At 38.6% G+C, this 24,118-nt stretch overlaps 1 protein-coding gene across 4 annotated transcripts in view; it reads right to left on the minus strand.

The window, feature by feature from the left end:
- nlgn3a (neuroligin 3a) overlaps positions 1-24,118 on the minus strand; it is a 185,617-nt gene that overhangs the window by 132,699 nt on the left and 28,800 nt on the right. For 2 of the 4 annotated variants that reach the window (XM_078953475.1, XM_078953474.1), the window contains exon 2: positions 19,688-20,368. In XM_078953475.1, the coding sequence (XP_078809601.1) occupies positions 19,688-20,159 (472 nt within the window). In that variant the 5' untranslated portion in view covers positions 20,160-20,368. Of the gene's footprint in view, positions 1-4,553; positions 4,614-18,606; positions 18,667-19,687; positions 20,822-24,118 lie in introns of those variants that run through there. The other 2 variants (XM_078953473.1, NM_001177474.1) reach the window with 2 other exon arrangements.

Raw genomic sequence — 24,118 nt, forward strand, 5'->3', positions numbered from 1 at the left:
GCATCCTCTTGTCTAAAGCAGGGGTGTCCAAATCCAGACCTTGAGGGCCAGCAGGGTTTCCCAGAAACCCTGCATTATCTGCTGTTGATTACCTGGATTAGGTGTGTTTTGCCAATAAGGAGCTTTAATGGCAGATGGCTGGAAAACCTGTAGTACACTGGCCCTCGTGACCTGGAATTAGTTGTAGAAACTTGCAAAGCTACACATGAATGTGAGAGTTTTAAACATGGAAGCCCAAAACACCTATTTACGCACATTTACAAAGACTTTTAATTGAAAGTGGTCGCTTGAACGTGCGTTGCCAAAGGCATTGTGAACCTAGCTTAATGCTTTTTACAGCAAGGAAGCTAGTTTGGAAGCAGATTCTGAGAGGCAACATCCTGCTGAACACTCAACTTGATTCACTTTGCTGTATGTGGTGCAAACGCTCTGCCATTTTGTCCTCTAAAATACCAGCCCTAACAAGAAACGTGTTTTAATTCTTTTACCTAACATGTCAATATAATACAACACTTGAGAGAATTAAAAATAAAGAAGAAAAAAACACTTTTCAATATTGTCAGATCAATCTTTTATCAGAGGTTCTGGGTAGGGAAAGAAACCAACAAGTAAATCTTTCAGAACAGTGAACCTCAGAGGATCTGAACCTTCCAAGGAACTGGTCTACGTCATGTTGGTCTTAATTAAAAAAGATCACCTGATTAGGTAAAGTAAATGAAATAGGGATTTGAGTGAGCTCCTCAGTAAATACTGACATTACTCCTGCGAGGAATGGCCTTTGTTAAGAGTGACTTCTCCCTGGCTTCTGTGCGCTAAACATGATCTTGGCAGCAAAGCAGACAAGACGTGTGCTGGAGATAAAAAGAAAAGATTGGATGGGAATAAAAGGTGGCTGAGTGAAATGAGAGGGAAGACATTGAAAAGTATGAACGGCTAATAGTCAAAGCTCCCAGCAGCTGGAAGAGGAGAGGGGCTGCCTTCCCTAAGACTCCCAGACAGCTGTTTGCTTCCCAAGTGAAGAAGGAATACCCCTTTAATCTTTCAAGGAAGCTTGCTGGCCAAGCCATAAAAGCTGCTGTTATTCCACACAAAGCCACTGAACTTCTGACGACAGCTCAACATGTTACAGTGCTGCACAAAGCCTGCAGACATGCTGCAGCGCTCTGAACAATATAAAAAAATAATAATAATAACATCACCCTAAACCACTTCTGCTCTTGAATTTCCTGATTTCTTTAAAAGCAGTTGTCCTTATTGTTTCTGTTTATTTTGTCAAAATAAGAGTGGAGGATGAAATGGAAAATACAGACGACAATAGCAGAGATTTTCCAGAACCAACAGAAAAAAGATGCCAACTGGATCATCATTAGAAAAACTTGCTTATGTGGAAAAGAGGTGAAGCTGCAGCGTTTCAAAGATTTATGAAAAAATGGACTTCAATGAGCCACATTCTTTGTGCTTTACATATTAGAGAGAGTAGGATGATAGTAAAATGGGGCGAATGCAGTATGAATATGCCGATTTGCCACTCTCCAGACTGCCTGACTGAGCTGAGGGCTTTGCTGGATAGAGATCCAGCCAGGTCTGTGCAATGGAATTAATGGTAATACCCGGGCAGGTGGAGCTCAGTTCTGCTCTCTGGCAGAGCAGCAATGGAAAGTGTCCGCGAGGGAGGGGGTATGTATGTTTGTGAGTGTGTCCTATGCTTGCTTCTGGTGGCTGGAAGGCTGCTTTGTGTATGTGAACAAATGTGTGTGCGCTCATACTGGGCGGAAGCATCCGGTTTGGTCTCGAACTGCCAAATGGCAGACAAGCACACAGATCTATTTTTCATCAGTGGAAGTGGGCTGAGGCAGCAGTGGTGCGAGACACTCTGGAGGTGGAGTGGGGACGGCAGCCTCTCGCCAACTATCGCTGGGCACAGCACCTCAATGCCGCTGCCACGTTCCACCTGGGAGATTTAGCCCCCACACAAACTCCATCCCACTATTTACATGTTCTCCTTTATCAAAGAACAGCAGAGGGGTGATTGAAAGCTTGTGGTGGCTTTTACACTGCAACAACTGCCTCTGTAAAATTGAGCCTTGATTGTGGGCTGGTGCAAATCACAGCAACTTGGCCTCACACGGCTGTGTTACTAAAGGAAGTGTTGTGTGGAATTTGAATGCACTCTGGGTTTCGAGGGGCGTGTCTGCCGCTCAGACAGACACAAAGGGACAAATAGCAAAACACATGATGAAAACACTTCACTCACGGAGTCGTGTTTTAGACACAAAACACGACAAAGTGCTCTCTACTTTCATATTTCAATTTCTTTTCTTTCTGTGTCAAATTGGTTGATCCACAATCTTTTTTTTATTATTAATTTATACAGCGCTCTATTACATATGCTGCAACAACAGCATTTTTATATTTTTCATTGATGCAATATTTATTCAATTTAGAATTTTAGCGGCAGTCTCTGACAGTCAAAACATGAAGACGGAAAGTTTTTGATGCATTGGATTGAAAGAGAAAATTAGCCCAGGATGGACAGACTGCCAACACAGACAGCATGGTAATTCTGGGATGAACAGACTGTGAAATGGAGGGGGTCACACACAACAACAAGACGAGACAGTAGCTCTCTCAGCTGAAAGGGATGAGAGGTTCATCAGCTCATGGAGAAGGGTCAGAATTCTTGTAGTGCTCTGACTCCACTTTAACATGAATGAAGGTGTTTGATTCTTCATTGGTTGTAATGGATGCAATTATGGTAAATTTCACTTTTTTTCACAGTAATAGTCCAGCTTCTGTTGGGAACAAGAGTAAGAGACATGACTTATGAACTAAAACATCCTTCAGTGAAAAAAAAGAAAGAAATTCACTGAAAAATTACACATAAAGGAAGACTGACCAGTGCTGCAGTGGAGATGCTATCTAATGTGCTTCATCTGTAATGTTCTTTAAATAGCATTAGCTGCAGTCAGTAAAGACTTACACATTTTCAGTTACAGTAGTATGGCACAACAGCTTGGAGATCACTCTGCATTCAAAGGTCCTGCCAGACAAAAGGACTGGCACTTGTCAGTTTATATAAAAAGACTAGAGCTACATATTGATGCATGTAGGCTTTTATAAAAGGGAAACCTGCACAGGTAAACGCTGGTAAAATATGGACTGACGACAGTTATCTGCTGCTCTAACAGCTTGCCCTGGGCTTGAATGGGGGAACACCTGAGTGCTAAAGAGATGTCATGGCAACGCTTCCTGTTCTGTGATCGGGGCCAGCATGACGCTTTGTTTTTAGAAAAGAACCTACAGGTATCAAGGCGACAGTTTCCTTGGAAAACTGTAAACATAAGAAATAGAAAAAAGAAAAACAAGAAAAAAACTCTAGAAGTTTTACTTTCTTTGATTTTTTTCTAGATTAAATTAATCAATCAGATGGAATTTAAACTGAAAAAGACTCAACAAAAAAGTGTTATTTAGCATTTAAAATGTACGGTATCAAGACGTCTTCACTATTAATAAAAAGATTTGTTTTAGGTGTAAAACATAACATTTTAACCCTTGTGCTATCCTAGGCACTTTAACATTGGGATTTGGGTCATCTAGACCCACTAGACAGTGCGCTGAACCTTTTTTCTTCAATGATTTGTGATCTTCACTGGTATCCATGGATTACATGAAATCCTCTTCACCTTTATCCACCTTTGTCATTGTAGGGAGAACACGTCAATGTAAGGGTGGGGTCATAGGATAGCACAAAGGTTAAAATAGTTTTTATAAAATTGCCACCTGCAACCTGCCCCCTATGGTATTTGGAGGTATTGCAATGTTTCTAGGTTTGGAAACAAAGATGGGTGCTTGGTCTTGAACAGTTAAATTTGGTAATTGTAAAAAAAATATCAAATAAAAAATAAAAACATCAAAAACCTAATAAGAAAAGAGAGAAAAAAGTAGCCTACATTACATTCTTTTACAGCGGCAAAAGAAGACAAGAGCAGGTTAGTGTGAAGGGTTTCATTTAGATTCAGAGTCTTAAGCCGTTTCTGTTGCAGCACAAGAAGCGCCTCTCATTCTAATCTCGGCAGAGATCCATCCTGAGCCAGGAATATCCCAAAATAAATATGGAAATTGAACAATGCGATTGCTGAGCAGCAACTTCCCATTGCTTAGACTTCTTTTCTCTAATCCTCTTCAGCAGCTCTCCTGAACTGCCGCTCCTCATCTAAATCTGCAGTCAGACCTGGAGAACAGTCTTACATTACACCGCTACTTCTTTTGTCACCCTGCAATTATTGGCCCCATGCCACAGCTGGCCACGCCCACACACAGAGGTGCCAAGGACTGCTCCAGACACCTCATCCAGTCACTGAGATGTGTAAGCCTGGACTTAGCTGACTTTTAAATAGAAAAAAAAAAGAAAACTTGCATGCACATGATTGACAGTGGTGCTTGATGATTGTGTTTACATATAAAAAAAAAGTCAAACATAATCCATATTCATAGTCAAATAAATAAATATATAAAGGAAACCATGCACCGTCTTTGTTCACCAAGGAAAATACCTTCGTCTTCATCACCGTTGTTTTCCGATAACTCCTCGCCCTGTTTTTTTGCATGGACCCCTGTTATTGGAGCAAGTAGAGACATATAGAAAGGCACAGGGAAATTCAAAATAGCAGGTTTGGCAAAACAGATGGGGGAAGGGTAATATCAAGGAGAGCAGCAATTAAAACCACATGTAACTGAAATACATGAAGACATTTTCTCTTAGTTACATTACTTTTACAAACTTGATGTTTTGGCAATTTCAAAAAAACCTTAATTAAGTCAAAATTGCACACAGATTGTTTGAAAACACTTCAGTAAATCCACACAAATACTGTATGAATATGCAGAGTCATGTAACACTGGTATTATTAAAAAGATTTATAAAGTTTATCTGATCTGAATATTATCTGAATATTATTGCAACAACACATAGTTAAGAAGTCATTTTTTTCCTGTGTGTTTTAGGGTAAACTTTATTGCCTATTAAAAGTTCAGAAAAAATATTTTATTAATTGCAAAGGGATATTTTATAATTTTGAAACAGCAATTTGCAACTTGTTTGAACCAAAACGCCGACCTAGTAAAGAAACGGAGCAGATTGTCTTTAGAAGACTAAAGAATATCCATGTACAGCAAAAGTAAAAACTAAACTACAAATACGACATTTTTTTTTCTTTTTCCCACGGACAGCCCGAAAATCTGAGAATGTCTCAATCCAACAACTATCTATTAAGATTTCAAAAGATCATAAAAAAACACTGTTTTTTACAGGAGAAACACATTTTATCCAGCACCCTGTCAGTTCCAATTTTACTCCCACAAAATGATGAAAGCAGGAGATTGTAATCGTGTTGCTGACGTTCCCCTCGTGCTGAATCACTGAGCCAGAGTAAATATGAATCAATAACAATCCTAACAGGTCAAATGACATGTGATTTATGGATATTTTCATCATTACAAAGGATCAGATGTCTTCTTGGAATAATCTTTAATTATCAGAAAATGGCAAAACTTTTGTCTGAAGGAGGAATTACTTGGGGCTTAAAAGTGCCGACTGAGGGGAAAAGCAGCTTTTTAGAAAAACATGGGACCTTTTTTTTATGATCTTTCTTTTCTTACCACCCTGAAGCAAAAAGTTTTCTCACTCCACCAAATACTTGATGATATAAACACAAAAGACAAGTGAGAATAACATCAATAGTGAGAAATAAGGGCTTTAGCTACAAAAAAGTAACTGTGTTTCACTAAAAAACATTTCTCATAACAAATACCCTGAAGGTTTTTCATTTTTGTCATTTCATCCACTGAAAGCTTTCAATGTATTATGCACAGTCTGAATGTATTGTGCGCCGGTCATGTTCCATTGTTAGTAACGCTTTATCCTGATATGTGCATGAATCTGTCGTTTTACATCTGATTTCCTCTCCTCCTACCCTCCCCTCTCTGCAGCCTTCCTGTTAATTGCATAATGTAAAAGGCTGAGTGTCATGACATTTACCGAGTACATTTATGCTCTGAAGTGGAGAGAGATTTTCAACATTTTTTTTTAAATACCTGGTGAGAGCAATGACCTTGTTGAATCCATTTATCGGTTTCACATAATATTACAAATATTGCTTGCAGAGGTGCAATTTTAGTTTGTGATGCCTGCATTGTCACATAACAACACAAAGCAAAATTTTACCAGTTTAGAAGTAAATAATTCTAATTCTTAGAGTTTCATTTTGCAGCATCAACCACTAAAAACATGGTTTCCGATCTCTACATAAATGAATGAGCTTCATTTAAAGTCCCACTTCAATCATCTTTTGATCTATTTTAAAAGCATCAACAGTGGTCTTTTAGTGATGATTACACCGTTTTTCAAAGAATTATAAAAACGTGTGTCATTTTCTAAGACATAGTTTCTGCAGAGTGGCAGAAGATCATTTGAAATTTGCCTCTGAGTTGTGAGCGGGACCATTGGCCCAGAGCAGGGCTGCTCATTCCTGGTCCTCTAGATGTACCACCCTGCCTGTTTTCCAGCTCTACCTGCACTGCTTGCTGCTGATTACCTGGACCAGGTGTGTTCATTCAATCAGACTCTAGAGACATCGGATTGAGCTAATCACCAGTTAGCAGGGCTTGGAAATCTGGAGAACAGTCAGGGTGGTACATCTCGAGGACCAGGAATGAGCAGCCCTGGCCCAGAGCAACACTGCCCTCTTTCCTGCTGCTGAGAGCTCTCTGTTCATGTGCTCTCCCGCTAGCTTCCAGTCTCTCACATCCCCAACCTAGCATTACCGGTGCAACAAAAATGCTATCCAGCTGCACAGTTTTGTTTTTCAGCGTAGTTTTCAGCTTGGACAATAAAATAAAAACGTTCATGGATCTAGTCGTCTACAAGCGAATGCATCAGAATGGAGAAAAGCAAAGAGCTTGTGCTTGTATCTTCAATATAACAAATACACTCTTTTTCAAATGGCTTTTTTTATCTGCTCCTGTTTCACAATGATTTGAATCAAGAAATACTCATAATACGTACATTTTAAGCTTAATTTTTTTATAAATATACAGTATAAGTCCTCCATCATCAGAAAAATGCCACAAGAAAATGTTAAAAACATTAAAAATACTGTTTTCATTGGAGTTGGCCTTTAAAGCCTGATTAGTGCTTTCTACATGTGTCACATCAAACACAAATGTGACAAGAGCCCACCCAGCAAAGCAAGGGGAGTTAAAACAATCACTGTGTAGATTATCATTAACTTTCCAAATCAAGAGATGATGAGTTTTCTCACTTCCAAGTTAACAGGGGTGTGTCAGCTGAGCACAGTGACTGACTGATGTCAGACCAGCTCACATGAGTGGAGCAAATGCAGCTCTTTTTGACTGAGCCAAGCAGCTCAGAGGGGAGATCTCAAACACAAACTGCAGGCAGTAAAAACTTGTCACTTTTCCACATTTTGTACAAGAATCACAACACTTGGTTGTTTTGGTCTTAATGCAGGTCACCTGCCTTCATAGTAATGACACAGAAAGATGAGGCTCAGTCCTGTATAAAAAAAAACGATCTTTCCATAAGAGATTACAAAGCTACAGGGAGGAAAATGAAAAAGGTGCTGGGGATAAATCAACAACTCTCGCGACTTGCCCTTGGTTCTCTCAGTAGGTGCATAACCCTCAGATATTTGCAACAAATTCAAGCCATAAGGACCTTTTTACATCTTAGCTCTTTAATCTGTGCATCATGTGACTTTGAGTCAGCTTTGTAGCTATTCTACATTCTGCTGTACAGCATTTTTACTTCCCTCCTGCAAAAACTTCATCTATATTTGATACTTCAAAATTATTTTTCTGTCAATGTTTTGTTAATTCAAGCATTAGTACAAGTTGCTTTCATTTTAGCTAAGTGTTTTGTGTACACAGCTAGATAGTATAGCTTGTCGCCTGAGGCTTGCTGCATCCAAGAAGCTTTATTTACAATTTAATGGTGGCCGAGCTGAACAGTTAGCTCACACACAGATTAAACATGGGCTAACTGGGTCATCTCACACTTTTTTCAACACTCCACATTTTTGTACATTCCACTGTGGAGTCTTTGTACTTGTTTTGTGATGTATAATTTAATAATATTTCAGGAAAAAAAATATAAAAAAAAGCTTTGCATGGTCTTCAAAAGTATTTCTTGCCCTATTTCAAAGAAAATCTATTCAGTAACGATTAAAGAAAGTGGATAAGTGCCTCGCCAGAAAGAAGATTGACCTCCTGCCTGCTGTAGATGAGTTGCAGACAGACTCTGGAGAGAGGATAGTTTGAAAAAAATATTTTGTTGTTTGTTCTGTTTTGTGTACGGCATTCTTTTTTACAGAACTATCTCCAGAGGTTACAGAGCAGTCCCCTGCATCAACTCTGTTTCTATAAAATGGACCTTAAAACAACACAATTTTTTTTAAGAAATGTAAAACATTTTGATGTAAACATAAAAGAACTTAATCTTCAAAAGTATGTTCTGCTCTTTTTTTGGAAAAAAAACATTTACCGGTATGTCCCAGTCTCACAGAATGTGTTTTATGTGAAGAGGCAGAGCCCTTTAGACTGCGTGGCGCATGTCCCACTGAAGACGCCTTGTATTGGAGCTGAGTTCAGCACTGCTTGACCTACTTTGAGAATACGCAATACCCACATGTCTCACGGGACAATCTGCTTCTTAAAACAATATCAAACATTAAAAACATGCTGCACTTTAGTGACATTAGACAAAGTCAACCTATGCAGCCTACATCCAGTAAATCAGTCAAAAAGAGAGAATAAATAACTAATATAACCATTATAGTATTAATGTAATAGCAAATATGGTGGTTTGTTTTCATTGCCAAATCTTTGGTGCCATATTAAATGGGGTGCCTTTTTTAAGTTTGAAAACACTGCTCATCATCTTTGGTGTCACTTATTGCAGTTGCAGTGGTTGTTTAGAAATATTTCAAAAAGTAACTTTTTTTTTCTCTTTCTTTTTTTTCTATGCTAACGGGAGAATATGCCTACTTCCTGTTTGCTAGGTTAGATTAGGTGCAAAATGATATTTCTTGGGTGTGATTTGCAGGAAAAGTAGAACCAAAGCAAAAGGCTTGTGTCACATCCCAGTGAGCTGCTTTTGGGCTTTTAGACTGCACCAGGGGAGAGCCAGCATGGTTTTCAACTGACATCCACTCTAAATTCACATTTGATGAGGCTAGGGCTTATAAATTCACTTTGAATATTTCCTGTATGGCCTATTGCCAATCCTCAGTTAGTTGTTGTTCACCATCTCATTTACTTTGATAAAAAATGTGCTTATGATATTTCTGCTTTTCCTAACGCTTACTCCTGATAGACGATATAGTTTCAGAGTCCGTCTTTTTGCAGATGACAAGATTCTTGAGTTGAACGGAAAGGAGGATAATGAAAATCTGCAGTGGCTGATCAGAACCTTCAAGAAAACCACACCACCTCAAAAAATCAGCAAAACAACAATATCTGATCAAAACAAGGTACAAAGATTGGGGGATTTAAGATGGAATTCTTCATGCAGTACCTACACCCTTTTTAGGCTGATATAAACTTGGATAGTGAAGCCCACATGCTACCATAGTTACAATTATGTACTAATTAACCTAATTCTGCCTGTGTTTCACTATGACCAAAAACTGGAGTAACTACTTTAAACTCACAAAGACAAGAGGGGGAAGTCTCAAAATTCCACAAAGCCAGGTTCCTACTGGGTTACTGTTTACATAAAAGAGATGGAAATGTAACATTTCACCAGAATGGGATTTTAAACAAAACACATTTCAATAGTGGGCAACTGACTATTACACGAATAAACCAAAGTGTGAACCGCATCCACACAAATACATACAGAGAGCCCCTCACGCTCCAGAGACTTCTGACTGAATCCACAATTCACTCAATACATTACGAAGAGGCTGAATGTTAACTGCCCATCCCTTTGCTAGAAAAGGGCTCACCAACAATAGATGGGCCTTGGAGTTAAATATCAGAAAGGTCAGGATGTGGAAAGGGACTTTGTGAAATGTGAGCTGCTGCAGCCTTGACAATCTGAAGCAAGTTGTATTCAGTCTGCAAACCTCAGGTGGCCGTTTCTCTGCCTCAGTGTACCTGGATTTGTCCTGAGTCTTTCTCTGTCCGTCTTTCCATCCTTCCGTCTTCATCAGTTCACTTCCAGAACAGTTTAGAGGAGAGCATGGGACGACGCATGAGGGGGAGCAGCTAAAGTTTAAAGAGGCAGTAATCCAACACAAAAGGACAACCCAAAAAAACCATAAAGATGCACCTGCATAAAAATAAAAATATAGCCAAGGTGCCTTTCTATCTGCCATGAAGATTAATAAAGGAGAGAGAGTAAACGAGATAAAGCCTATAAATGCGGATTTAAGAAGGAATACTCCCCATTTACATTCTGTAGTAGACTTGGTGGTAAAATATAAACAGCTGGATAACAGACTAGACTTCAAACATAGTATCTTCTGATAAGAAGAGACATGATAAACTTTACATCCAAAGGGCAGTTGTGAGAGTTTTTCTACTGTCATCTTCAGTTTTGCCTCAATGTCTGGTGCATTTTGATTCTACATAAATACAGGTGGGGATACTGTGGAAGGCCTCCTTTTTTTATTTTATTATGATGGCGTATTAGGGCCACCATGAAAGAAAAAAAAAAAATAGTATAAAAGTATAAAGTTGGATGAGTATGATAAAAAAGTATGTTCTTTTTATGAGAATAAATTTGTAAAACTATGAGAAAAAATCATACTTTTACAAGAAAAAAAGCCATATTTTTAACATAAAGTTCTCAATGTAAACCTCCATCCACATCACGTGCCGACTAAATCCATCAATGCAGCCATTTATGGTGAGGCCAAGAGGCTTCAGTTCATCATAGGACTCCATGCACCTTAATACTAATATATAGACCTCTGCATCTATACTGCTGTTGGCTAAACGGCACCCCTCCCGGAAAGCCACTCCTTGTGGCAAGAATATTCTTCTGAAGAGGCCCAGTTACTACTTATTCTTTTCAATATTCCTATACCTAAAATAAAACAATGTTGACTCACTAAAATACTTAGTATCTCTTTATTTGTGAAACCAATGCCAAAGTAACTGCTTACAATTAGTTTTTTTGTCTCTCATACTCTTTTGTTTGTATTTTTCTTAGTAAACAGCTTTTTCTCTCATAAATTTATGACTTTAATCTTGTAAATTCTCAACTTACTACTTGTAAAATTTTAAATTTATTCTTGTAAAATATTGACTTTTTTTAACTCATTATTCAATGAGTTTATTCCTGTAAAATTACAACTTTTTTTTACATGGTTTTACAGTTTTATTCTCATAAATGTATTTATACAATATTTGCTAATCTGATCATTTATGTCAACAATATCTAAAAAGCTAGAAGAACAAGAAACTGCAAATCCTGAATTTGTATTTCTTTTTTCAACATTTTTTTTGCCAATTCTGCTATTCTAAATATGTCTTCGTTCCCTGGTCTCTATGCAGGTATGTAATAATTAAAGCAACAATGGAGCCTGCATGAACACCACTCAGTGCACTCCTCCTTCAACCCACGTGAACTAAACTGAACAGAGAAGCATTCAGACAAGTGCTGCCCCTTAATACTTGAGGGTTAAAACTAATTAAAACTTGGAAGTTGAACTAAATTGAATTATACTCAATTATTACAGAGAATAGAAAGAAAAGTGCATAACTTAATCCAGTAATCAGTTTTTGATGGGAAGCAGCTTCAGCGTCAATGACTCAAATAAAAGGAACAAATGGTTGCTGGTTCTGAGATAGGGACTGCACTGGATCCTCTGCAGTGGATGCTCCAAAGAAGAAAGTTTTATATCTAGAATTATTCAAATACGAAGGGAAATTTTCGTCATCTTCAACATAATAAACTGCCAAAGCAAAAACAGATTGTGTTCATTCTTCTGGTCAATGGAACAGAATGTCACTGCTGCCTAAATCAATAATCTTTTTAGCTTAAAATTTTCATAATTGTTATCATTTCAAATACAAAAAAAAAACAAAAAACTAAATTTTCCCTTTATCTATCCATCCATCCGGGACCGGGTCGCGGGGGGAGCAGTCTAAGCAAAGATGTCCAGACTTTCCCTCGCCCTGGCCACTTCCTCCAGCTCCTCTGGGGGGCCCCGAGGCGTTCCCAGGCCAGCCAAGAGACGTAGTCTCTCCAGTGTGTCCTGGGTCTTCCCCGGAGCCTCTGCCCAGTGGGATATGCCCGGAAGACCTCCCCAGGGAGGCGTCCAGGAGGCATCCGGACTAGATGCCCGAGCAACTTCAACTGGCTCCTTTTGATTTCCCTTTCAACAAGAATAAATTACCTCTCATACATCTAAAATCTACTGTTGATTTAGTGTTCAGGTCCAAGAAAGGATACCAGATCTTTCACCCCTTCCAGATCTTCAGGAAGCATATTAAGACATTCCAGAGCATGGTCTTTCCAGCTTTTCTGAGGATTTTCACTGGACCTTCTGTTTGGACAGGCCTGGAACAATTCACCAACAAGCTGTCCGGCTGGCAGTCTCTCCAGATATCCAAACCGCTTCTCCATGTGGAGGAGTGGCGGTCTTTGCTCTGTGTTCTTCCTGGACTTCTGAGCTTGGCACACTATCTCTGTGAAAGACTCCAGGCAGCCTCCTATCCACAGTATTATCCTTTCCACAGGTTAGGATCCAGCTCTCTCATCATTTAAAGGAAAGAAAATGTTTTTAAATGAAATTTAGAGTTTAGCAGTCATTTCCCTACACATATGGAAATGTGGCAGAGCGAGATAAAAAAAAAAAAAACAGAGAAGCCGAAGACTTTAAACATAAGCAAATAAATACACTTTTTAACTATTTCAGGATTGGGAAGGCAAAATGTTGAATAAGAATAAAGACTGTGCCTTAGATCTGCCAGATAGAGTCAATGCTTTTCTGCGAAAGATTCCTGTTGACAAGTAAAGTCTACAGGGCAACTTTAACCTCTTTATCACTGCTAACACACTGACAGGTGCATTAATCCAGATGTATGACAAGTGCCAGGCCAATGTTCTTTGTTGTTCTAAGAATGCAAAAATGATGGGTGGATTTCCTAAAACACCATGTATGCTAAGGGAACATATTAGTATGTAGGAATAGGCAGATGTGATTTAATTTCTTTAAAATGGGAGGAAAACTAAGGGCAAGAAGAAGTGAACTGAGTGCTGGCAAGAAGTATTCTTCAAAACGAATATTTCTTTTAAGATGAAGAGACTGTTTCTACGATTTCTTTTAATTTGGGGTGAACAAAGAACAAACTAACTGGACTGACTGTGAAAGCTTGACAGCACAGCAGCAGGAGGGCTCTCAACAGCTGAATAGACACTTCCTGCTTCAGTCACGTCTTGCATCTTAAGTCAGTGTGATTAGATCTGCAAGCTGCAGGCCTTCACTGTCTGAAGTCTGTCCCCGACAAATAATGGTATAGGATTGTACCAGAGGAATAGCTTTGTGTAAAACAAAAGATTTTTGTTGGTGGAACACATAATCTGCTCTGTTTTAAATCACTTATGCCAGTTCTTTTTATTTTGTTCTTTGAAAGTTTCTGCCTCTGCATGCTTTGAGTACAGATTTTCTCAGCAGCATTCAGGGATTGGCCCCTCCCTCCCCGCGGCTGATTTGAGTCTGCCAGCCAACAGGATTAGTTTGGTGTGTTACTGTCTGCCATGGCACTGACTAACCAGGATTGGGATTCTTCTATAGTTTTCCCAGCTTTCTAACATCTGGACGTCAGAGGGAGGAAAAAAAAACAGTGTGTCTGTTGGTGGTTTTAATCTACAGGTCTGGCAAAAGATGGGGCAACTCAGCACTGGCACCAAGCTGCAAATCACATGGCAGCTTCCTTCTGTTCAAGGCTGCTGGGAATGATTGGTGAGTGGTCTGAATCAAACCAAAACAGGGCGAGATATGCTCCACTTATTTTTAATGGCCTTCTGAGGAGAGATGAAGTTAGGATGGGGAAGAGTCCATCGCCAAATGTCTCTGAGAAGGTAACAAAAAAAAACAATGTGAAGGTCTCTGAGTACACTTTTTATAGGTTATTTACGAGCAGTCTGAGATATGCTATAAAAATGAAAGAGAATAATGCGAATGTTTCATAAACAAACATGCAAAGGGTAGAATATCATTACCAAAATATCACCCGGGTGTCCTAATAAACGGATGGAATTTGACTGATCTTTTAATGCTTATCAATTTAACCATGATAACTTTCTTTAAAGATAAAAAAAATACTTTGACTTGACTTTTACTTTGAGAGGAAAATAGAATTTTCTTCAGCCAGCCTTGCACTCTGAGTCCTGAACATCATTACCCCTCTCTTCACTCCATTCACTCAAACTCAGAGCAGAGAAAATGACCGAGTGATATGACCAAAACTCCAGTTTCCCTGTGCTTTGACACCACTCTGAGGTATCCCCAGCTGGTGTTAGACCACTTCTTTGACTGGGAAAGCAGTCTCTCATGACCCTGGGGTAGCACTTCAGAACATATAGTGGTGATCTTAGCCACGCCCTGCTTTGAGATGATGCTGCAAGTCTGGTAAACATGAGGTAATTGCTTCCTTTTTATTTGTACCCAATGTAAACATCCAATTATGAATGGAGACAAAAGCTCTGTTGAATCTGCTCTGGGTATTACCGGTAGATGCAATTTGTGCTCTGAATAGCAACTACTTGTAAGAATGATTTCCTGAGATTTTGCATGAAAACAACATTCTTGTGAAGTTACACACAAACATAAAAGGATGGAAAGTTTTTGAATTAGCTTTTGTCCAAACTGCATGCCGATGCTGGCATCAATCACAAGAAAGAAACACTTATATTGCACAGTGTGGATGACTCTGCATTATACAGACCCATGTTAAAAAACTGCATACTCAGCATAAATATACCCCATGTGTGTCTGTGTGCACTCATATTGTAAAGACAGGTGACAATAAAAAAAAATTGATATTTGTGGGAGATGATAAGTTGCTGTGAGCTCGATTTGCTGGCACGGCTTTGGTCCACTTGTCCCCTGCAGGTAAGAGGGTCACCTTCATCATTTGATGAGGCATTTTTCTTCTGATACAAGTGGTCTCTTCTTGGATGCCAGTGCCGCAATCATAAGTGACAGAAAGGTCAATGAAGGACTTTCAAAAAAAAAAAAGAATTAAAACGACTACAGTTATGCTAAGGCCATCCCATTCATCGCTCACTTTTAACCGGGTTTACAGTCAATTAAGGACTTGGATGAGTAAGGGTTCTACTGCTGTCATCAAAATAATGACTGATTGAAAATCAATGGAGGAAGGCTTCCATCATTACAGTTCAGTTTCAAACATATAACCTCGATGTAAAAAAGGAATGAAGCTAATATTGTAATTTGTCATAGTCTATAAGGTTAACACAGGCACACACACAAACATTAAGTCAAATCAATGAAAAAAGAAAGCATATTGCTTTTTTGTTTAAAGGTTTTATGTCTGCAGACATAATAATAAATCACCTGGCCTTTGCCAGGTCTTCAAATTAGGTAAATATAACTTCAATTGATCCACAGCAGGAGACAATCTATGTTTTGTCATAAGTAATTTCATGAAAAGTGAGACGAAATGGGGAAGCAGTTTGTAGAAAACTGGGCTTTGTCATGATTGTTGACCTTTCCTGTTTTATCAGCGCCTCTCTTGACTGTGAAGGACCTTTGGCCCACTTTATGTTAGGTTGCTTCAGTTCAGTTTGTGTTTTAGACATTCACCGCGGTAGATCCACATAATTTTAATTGGTTTGAGGTTTAGACTTTAACTGGGGCACAGCAACACAGCGACTCTTTACTTTTCTCAACAGTGCTGTAGATTTCATAAGGGTGCCTGGTATCATTGTCCTGTTGAATGACCCAGTTTCAGACAGGCTTTGTCTGTCAGAGTAACTTTTGATTCCTAGATGCTTTGGTATGCAGCTCTCTGTTTATGATGGTCATAAATGTACATTGATATCACACAGCAAACCTAAACCAATTATTCTTTCTATGCTCGAAAGAGCTGCAAAGTTTTTGAACTACTTAATGTTAAAAATTCTTAAAATTAATCAATAGATAAGCTATTAAAAAATGTTTTGTAAATACATAATTGCTTTGAGTATTTTCCTTAATTTCACTACACATTTAAAATGCTAATCAAATGTAGAAATTAACTTGAAGTTTTTTGGGACTTTATATTTATTTACTACTGTAAATTTTCTAGACCCAATGGGGTAAACCTGTTCAGATGTTCAATAAAACAAAAATATTAAAGGTTTTCTGATTGTAAAAAGATTTCTTAGTGCATAAAGCATAAAAAGCTCACATTAGTTTTAAACAGTCTTTCCTGATTAATGAGCAAAGATGATTGGTTTTCCATTGGATCACTCTATTCATTGACAAGGCATCGGCAAACATTTGGATCCTCCTGAGAAGGAAACCAGCAAATGTTTCTAATAAAGTTCTTATGACTCAAGCTAAAGAAAAATTATTTAAAGACCCACAATGAAAATTATGTTTTTAACATGTTCATATAGCATTTTTCTGATGATGGAGGACATATATAAAGAAAATAAACCTTGAAATTGCATTTCTGAATAAACATTTATTCAAATTGTGGTTAACCACGAGCAGTTTTGTGAGTTTTTGGAGACATTTTGGAGTTAAAAGAATAATGCTGTTCTGCTAATTATTATCCAGTCAAAAAATGTCAAATGTAAGGTTTAAATCTAAAAAAAAAGAGGATAAAAAGTAAAAACTGTGGATTCGCACTTAATTTTTTCCGAAACACCTTATGTGCAGCCAGCCCTGAACATTTTTCTTGGCCGCATGGACCCATAGGAGGGGTTAAGGTTAGGATTACGGTTGCAGTAAGGGTTTAAACCACCAAATAGTTCCTGAGCGCGGCTGTTTCTGCAGGTCACCGCGTCTCCAGTGGATAGATCAAATGCAGAGAACAAATTTCACATACCTAGGTGCATGAAAGCTAATGGGACTTTAACTTTACACTTGATTTTAAATACTTACGCCCAACAACAAAATGCAACCTTGGACGGACTTAAAATATCTGCGGGCAATGCGCATCTTGGCTGCAAGTGTTATGTGTGGTCAACATGAATTTCCATCATTTTTTTGTGCTAGTTGCGCGTAAATGAGTGTGAATGACATCCTCCTAAAAAGTAAAGGATACATTTGAACAGTAGACTCTCAACCGCAGAAAAACTAAGGAGTCACCATTGCACAATTACATGTCAAATAACCAAAATATGAAACTTATGATAAACCGCTTTCTCATTACCGAGCATAGGGAAGATAATTGAAAAAAAAACAAAACATTGAACTGGCAAGGGAATATTAAAAATAAATTTCTGTGCATATTCCACATCCGAGACTAATTCAGAGGCAGAAGTGCCTGAAGGGCCAGTCTGTCTTCAGTTAAATTGGTTTACCAAAGCAGAAAGTTGGGTTCACAGAATAAAGAGAATAACTGATTCCTCCCTTCTTGGAATTTAAACAGAAAAGTTTCAAAGCTGCAAATAAATCTTGGTGTTTGATATGGTTTCAGTCAGGAATGTTTATAAAATGTGACCTTTTTTTGGTTACTTTTCATGAATTGAACTAAAACATTATTCATATTTATCTAAAGTAGCATGTTAGTAATTACGGATTCAATTGATGGCAAAAATACTATTGCCAGTACACAAGGGATTGTTGCCTTAAGAAGTTTAGACCTTTAGAACTGCTTTGTATCATTAAAGAAAAAGCAAATAAAACTATAAAAGGGTCATTTGGAATTTAAGATTAAGACATTGCCTCTTCCAACGTTTTGTCCACATGACCTTTTCTAAACCTTTTCTGCTATGAAACCATCCCTGATCAACGAAATTCTTTACAGATTCATACAACATAGAGGTCAAAATGATTTTTAAAGCCAGACTTAAATCTTTTGTCTTATTATTTAAAGTTTCACTTGTGCTTCTGAATTAATCAACACTTTGATCTGACTTAAAAGGAAAAAAAAATACAATTGACATGTACAGCAGTTTAGCGAATAAAAAAAGTATTATGTCAGACAATCATATTTTATTATTTCACAAATCAATATTATTTACCTGCTTCCTCTCTCCTTTGATTTAAATTTCCCAGGTAAAGTAGCAATAAAGCACACACAGAGACACCCACCCACCCACCCACCTACACACAAACACAGACACACACACACACCCACACACACATAATCAGGAAAGTTGCATGAGATGAGTGAGTCAGATGAGTGAGTGTAGCAGCACCACACTCACCCATCCGTCACACTTATGTCAAGGCTGATTTGAGTCACAACTCCCATAATCGTCCCAATTAACAGCAGAGTTTGGAGTTGGTGATATTGGCAGCTTGGGAAGGAAGCACCCATCATTCTCTTCACACTTTCATTCTTCCATTTCCCTCCATTTCGTGCTGGCATGTTATCATTTATATTTTTACATACCTCCTTTTCTACATATTTTCTTGTTGGGTTTCCTCGCACATTCCTTGGATATTCTTTTGACTGTAAAATGAATGAAAAAACTACAAAATAACAAGAGAGCTCTGGAAAGAAAAAAACCAGTGTGACATGCAACAGCCTAGACTGAATCAATTCCCCCGTCTTCTTCTTCCTTCTTCACTCCTCCTCCCTCCCTCCCAGTCTTCATCAACAGCGAGAACATCTGACGACCTGCTGACTAAGTGTCTGGGGTGTCACTGCAGAAATATTCCAAAATGGTGGAATGAATTTACTGCACCTTAAGACAAAAGAAGCCCATAATAACATGCACTTCTATTTAAGACCCATTACCGCCACACAGAAGAAAGAGAGGTTTCTCTTTTTAAAATCTTCTGCTCAAATTCTCATTAGAGAAAATGTCATTCCATATATGACTTTGAGGGCATTTTAAATTTCCAGACCATTTTCCCGTGTGGCATTTCTTTAAGTGTCGAATTAAGAGTAATTTGAATATTTATCCTCTTTAAAGACTGCTGTTTTTGTTGCAGAAGCCAATCTCTGATGGTGCAAAGGATTGCACTTTGTGCAAACATAATCTGATGAAGGAAGATGAGTAAAGGGTCTTACATAGGTCAGGCTGATGCCACAGGCCTCTCATGTGCCAGACAGAATAGTTCACCAACCCTGCTGGAGATCATTCATTTATGAGGCAAGCTACTACTGCAAATATCCCCAGAACAGTCAAGACAGTGAGGGTAGGAAGGTGCACAAAGTTTTTCCAATCCTGATTGTTTCTCTTTTTCTTTTTTTGTTTGGTTTCTTGAGTCATATTGAGAATCATTGGGTCATCAAAAGAGGAACCTCTAACAGTGGCATGGAAGGGGATAGTTGATGAACAGACTAAATGAAAACTCTAGTCTAGATGGTGAGTTGACATGATGGATACACAGCATGCTTCAGACAAGAGGTCATGCTTCACGCCAAAAAGCAAAAGTGACAGACTTTCAGAGAGAGGACAGGGACAGGAAGTGGAGACAGGAGAAAAGAAGGAGGGGAGTTCTGGTTTCATACTCGACACACTCACCATCCTCTGTTGGAACATAGATGTTTAGGTACAGACAATCCTCGTGTTGATCCTGTATGTACGTGGTAACAATATCCAGGTTGAAGGTGAACCAGATTGGCATCATGATCTCTGGCACAGCATTGTGAATATTTTGGGGGCAGACAGGTGCAAAGTGGGTGGTGTTCTTGATCCCTGACCAGGAGGAAGGAGGCTCTGGGGGCATAAAGCGTTTCTCTCCCACTGGGGGGGCCGCATACGGGACGCCCAGGTACTGGTCAACGGGTCCCAAAATCTCACTGGGCAGGGGAACCCTCACCCCTCTGAGTTTTCCATACTGTGTGTTCACAGTGGGGTAGTAGTTCTGCCCTTTCACAGCTGCTAAACACCAACAAACGCTTAACACCCACAGGGAGAGGCTGAAACCGGTGCACTTCCCGGCGCTGTGGCAGTTCTGCGAGGGAAAACGATTTCTCCTTGGAGAAAACCACATGGTCCGTGTGAGTAAGAACAAACGCAGGTGACCAACATACAAGCTGGGGCGCGCCCCTCAGCAAACATGCAGGCTTGCTGCTAAGCCCTTTGCTCCAGACTCCTGGAGGACAGTCATCAGCTGCAGATGAAGGGAAGCAGTTGCGCCGCTCCTCTCCACAGGAATGTCTTTACTCCTTGTCCTCTGCTTGTCTTATCATCTAGCCAGTGCTGCAACAGAAGAGAAAAGGGAAATAAATGACAGCCTCTTGACAACCCACCATTTTTATTCTGTCTATTTTATTGACTTGTGGAGTCCTTCTCTGTTATGACATAAAACAGCTTACATAAACATACCAGAAATCTCAATGCTACCATTGATCCTTGTAACAACTGACTCTTAAGCATCTTCTAGTGCCTAATAATGCTAATTGGACAATTAAAATGGTAATGACATCAACCGTGATCAGACTATTATTCAAAAGGGAAACATTTCTCTGTGAAGGAATAAGTTCCGGAAATGTGATGCTTAAACCGAGCAGCAGGAGTCACACAGAAAAGCACAACAAGATGTAAAAACTTATGTGCTGAATAATGTCATGGATCGTTTTTCACTCCATTCCCCTCTGGTGTAAAAAAAGAATATGTTGGAAATTAAATTTCATCCCTCTTGTTTGCTCTTACAAGCAATCATGTTTTGAGATGAACAGAGGAAAGGACAGAGGTGGTGGTGGGGGTTTCAGCTGCAGGCAGCTCAGGCTCCTTCAATGGCAGAGCTGTACAGTAAATGCTAATCAACAGTCCCAAGGTGAACCAGCAGTGCCAGGAACAACAGCTCCCCATACTGCCTGATCAATTTTCAATTTCTGTGGCTTAAGGTCCCCCCTCAGCCTTATTCAATTGTGCCTCCCGCTGTGTTCACTTTAATAAGCACAGAGAAGAAGAGCCTGAGTTAAGAAGAGGATATTGCATTCCAAAATGAGTGTGTAAATGATTTATAATGTATCAACAACCATTAGAAAGTCCCTAAAGACTGAGACATCCCAGCATTCCTGGAGGCGCTGTTACTGCAAAGCAACTATTCTGATTCTGACCAGCACCAACCAGGAATTGCTGGCATAAAGGACTTTCTAGAGTTGTGAGCAGTAAACTAATTTCACATTTAACACAGTCTTTGCTTTGTTGCAACGCAAACAATAATTGCATCACATGTGGATTGAGGTGGTCTGCAGTACTGCAGCACTGTAAGGAGGTCCTGATTGCGTTTTTTGACCCTGATTGAATTATTTGGATATTGAGTAGCCGATGCCGATACTTTTGTTACACCACTTTAAAAAAAGAGCAAATATAATACACAGATCCGGGTTTTCCCCTATTTAAATTTTATTAACCTTCTTTTATCAATTAACACTTAAAAAGAGCACTTCTGTGAAGTTGCTTTAATAAGCAAACTATCAAGTACAAAAGAAGTTAAGTATTAATAAGTAAAAATGGGTGACAATTAATCACGTGAGAAAGTTCAATAGCTGTAGCTTTAGTATCTTCAGAAATACTGAACAATTTTTATCATATTTGGTCCATATCTCCATTAAAAATTCTTAAAAATTAATGATGACCTTATAAAATCATAGTTGTAGCATGAATATGATGATGAGTTTATGTTTTTCTCATATCAATTAAATCATTTATCAGTTTAGGTTTTTTCTGAGACATTATTGATTTGTTTTTTAAATAATTTTGTCCCAGTGCTTGCACTTTGTAGACGGTCCCTTGAAAGCCATCTCACCGATATTTTCTGTTGGCACCACGGAGAGTGCAATTCTCATTGAAAAGAAAAAAAACCTGTTTCAGTTAAGACAAGACAAAAGAGACACTTCTTGTCAGTATAAAAGGTTTATTAAAAGAGTTATGGAGCCTGGAGGACTGAATCTTTAGAATTTCTCACGAACTTTACCAAACTGTTTTTGTGTGCCTCCTGGTCAAACTAGTGCTGTACTCTGCTGGGTTTTGTAGCAATAATATTTGATGATCTGTTCATAATATGCAGAATTATTCATCTGTAATAATAAACTTTAGATATAAAGCATTGATCATAATAATGATAAAATAAATATCTGGCCCCTGACAGGGATACAACATCCTATTCTGATTAAGTCTTAAACTACATGATTGGGACTGATTTCCGATCATGTGATTGAATTGGTACATCCTTACTATATTGTAAAGTATTATAGTAGATCACTGCAGACCACTTCACCCACACATGCTTGAAAGGAAAGCAAAGGTTTTATAGTCCCTCTGTGACTAAGTCATCTCAAGAAGTCAAGGGGAGCAGATGATGAAGACAGTTTGATTTTTATAAACTAAACCCAACTTCTGAAGTACTGTGTCCTGCAGTGAAAAGAAAAGTTGGCTAGAAAATACACAAGTACAAAAAAACAAAAAGGGCCTTGGCTGAAAGAGTGGGATGATGATCAGCACCACCTCTCACTAAATTGCCTAAATTGAACTACCAATGTTTAAACCAAAACCTGCAAACTAAAACAGTCTGGTTTTAACCAGGTTTTTAAAAAAAAGGTAAAGAATGAAAGAAATTCAGCAAACTAGTGCCAAGTTTGCTATTTAATGCCCTCCTCTTTCCACAGATTTTACACCCGCAGAACCAGATGAGATAATCTAGCTCACCTTGGCCAGGTAGGGAAAGTGGGTCAGTGGAAGGAGGAAAAGGACAGGGCAAAACACACACACACCACCTTAGGGGAACGTAACACGAACAAAAGCGCTAAGGTTCTTGCATAACAATCACCCCTTGCCTAGATCTAGTTACTAAAATGGATGATATTGTAGAAAACCAAGCACTGGCCAGGGATTAAAAATGCAAGAAAGAAGAGAAAAATCCTTTGCTCTTCTCAGCATGAATATTGTCATGTCTTATTATTTAGATGTAGCTCAAACTCTATTAAAAACAACAACAACTAAGCAATGAACTACAAGAAGCTCCTTCTTGATTACTAAAATGAGGGCAGCATACTTTATTATTGCGACATTTAGGATCTTTGCTAGCATTAAAAACTTATGAACTCAATGAACCAACAGCCTTTAAAAAAAAACACAAACTTATTTCATTTCATTTATCATAATTGATTTAAAGTCCTTCAGTTGGAACTCTGGACACAAAATGTTCACCAAATGTAAATATTTGTAAAAAATCTCAATTCTATGAGTTTAAATTTAAAAAAGGCAAAAAGACAACATGTCTCTCGAGGTTTTGTGCATTGTGAATTTCTACCCACCACTGTCTTTAGAGAAAAATGTAAAAAAACTGGGACAGGGGAAACACGGTTTACTCTCCAGGGCAAAAACCCAGCACACATCCTGGAAGGCTTAACTTTGCATATCTTCAATAGTACATATTGTAACACTTTCTCAGGCTTAAAGGCATGCAAAGCAACAATTTTCTGTTACTGCTTACAACCACAAAATGTTCCAACTTTACCCATTCTCTCCAGCTCTGGGGGTTCAAATGCTGTGTTAACAAGTCTCACAGTGGGAGCAAAAGTACAGAGTAATAAAAGCCAAAAGAAGGTAAAAGGGGAGAAATAAGCCCTCGATTGACACACACGAGTTTTATTTTGAAACACACACATAAAAAACACATCTGTGTATGTATACAACTCAATCCTCATTGTCTCTCAATTTGCTCGTAGGATGACAAGCTCAACTGTCACTCAGTCACACATGAGCAACAGATAGACAGCTGAGTGAAAGGTGGATGCAGGAAAAAGTCGTGCTGTAGAATGCAAATTGCTGCTTCAACATGTTGAAACTTTAGAGAGTTTTTATTTTATTTTTATTTTTTTCTTGGACGCAAATCTGAGGTAGCATTCCTCCAGTAACAGGTTTTAATTACACTGAGCTGCAGAGCTCAAGGTCAAAATTAGCTGTTAAGCAAAATGGATTGGGATTTCTCTGCTATTCCAG

The sequence above is a fragment of the Oryzias latipes genome, chromosome 10 (assembly GCF_053564925.1).
Source record: "Oryzias latipes strain Hd-rR chromosome 10, Olatipes_Hd-rR_3.1".
Taxonomy (NCBI): domain Eukaryota; kingdom Metazoa; phylum Chordata; class Actinopteri; order Beloniformes; family Adrianichthyidae; genus Oryzias; species Oryzias latipes.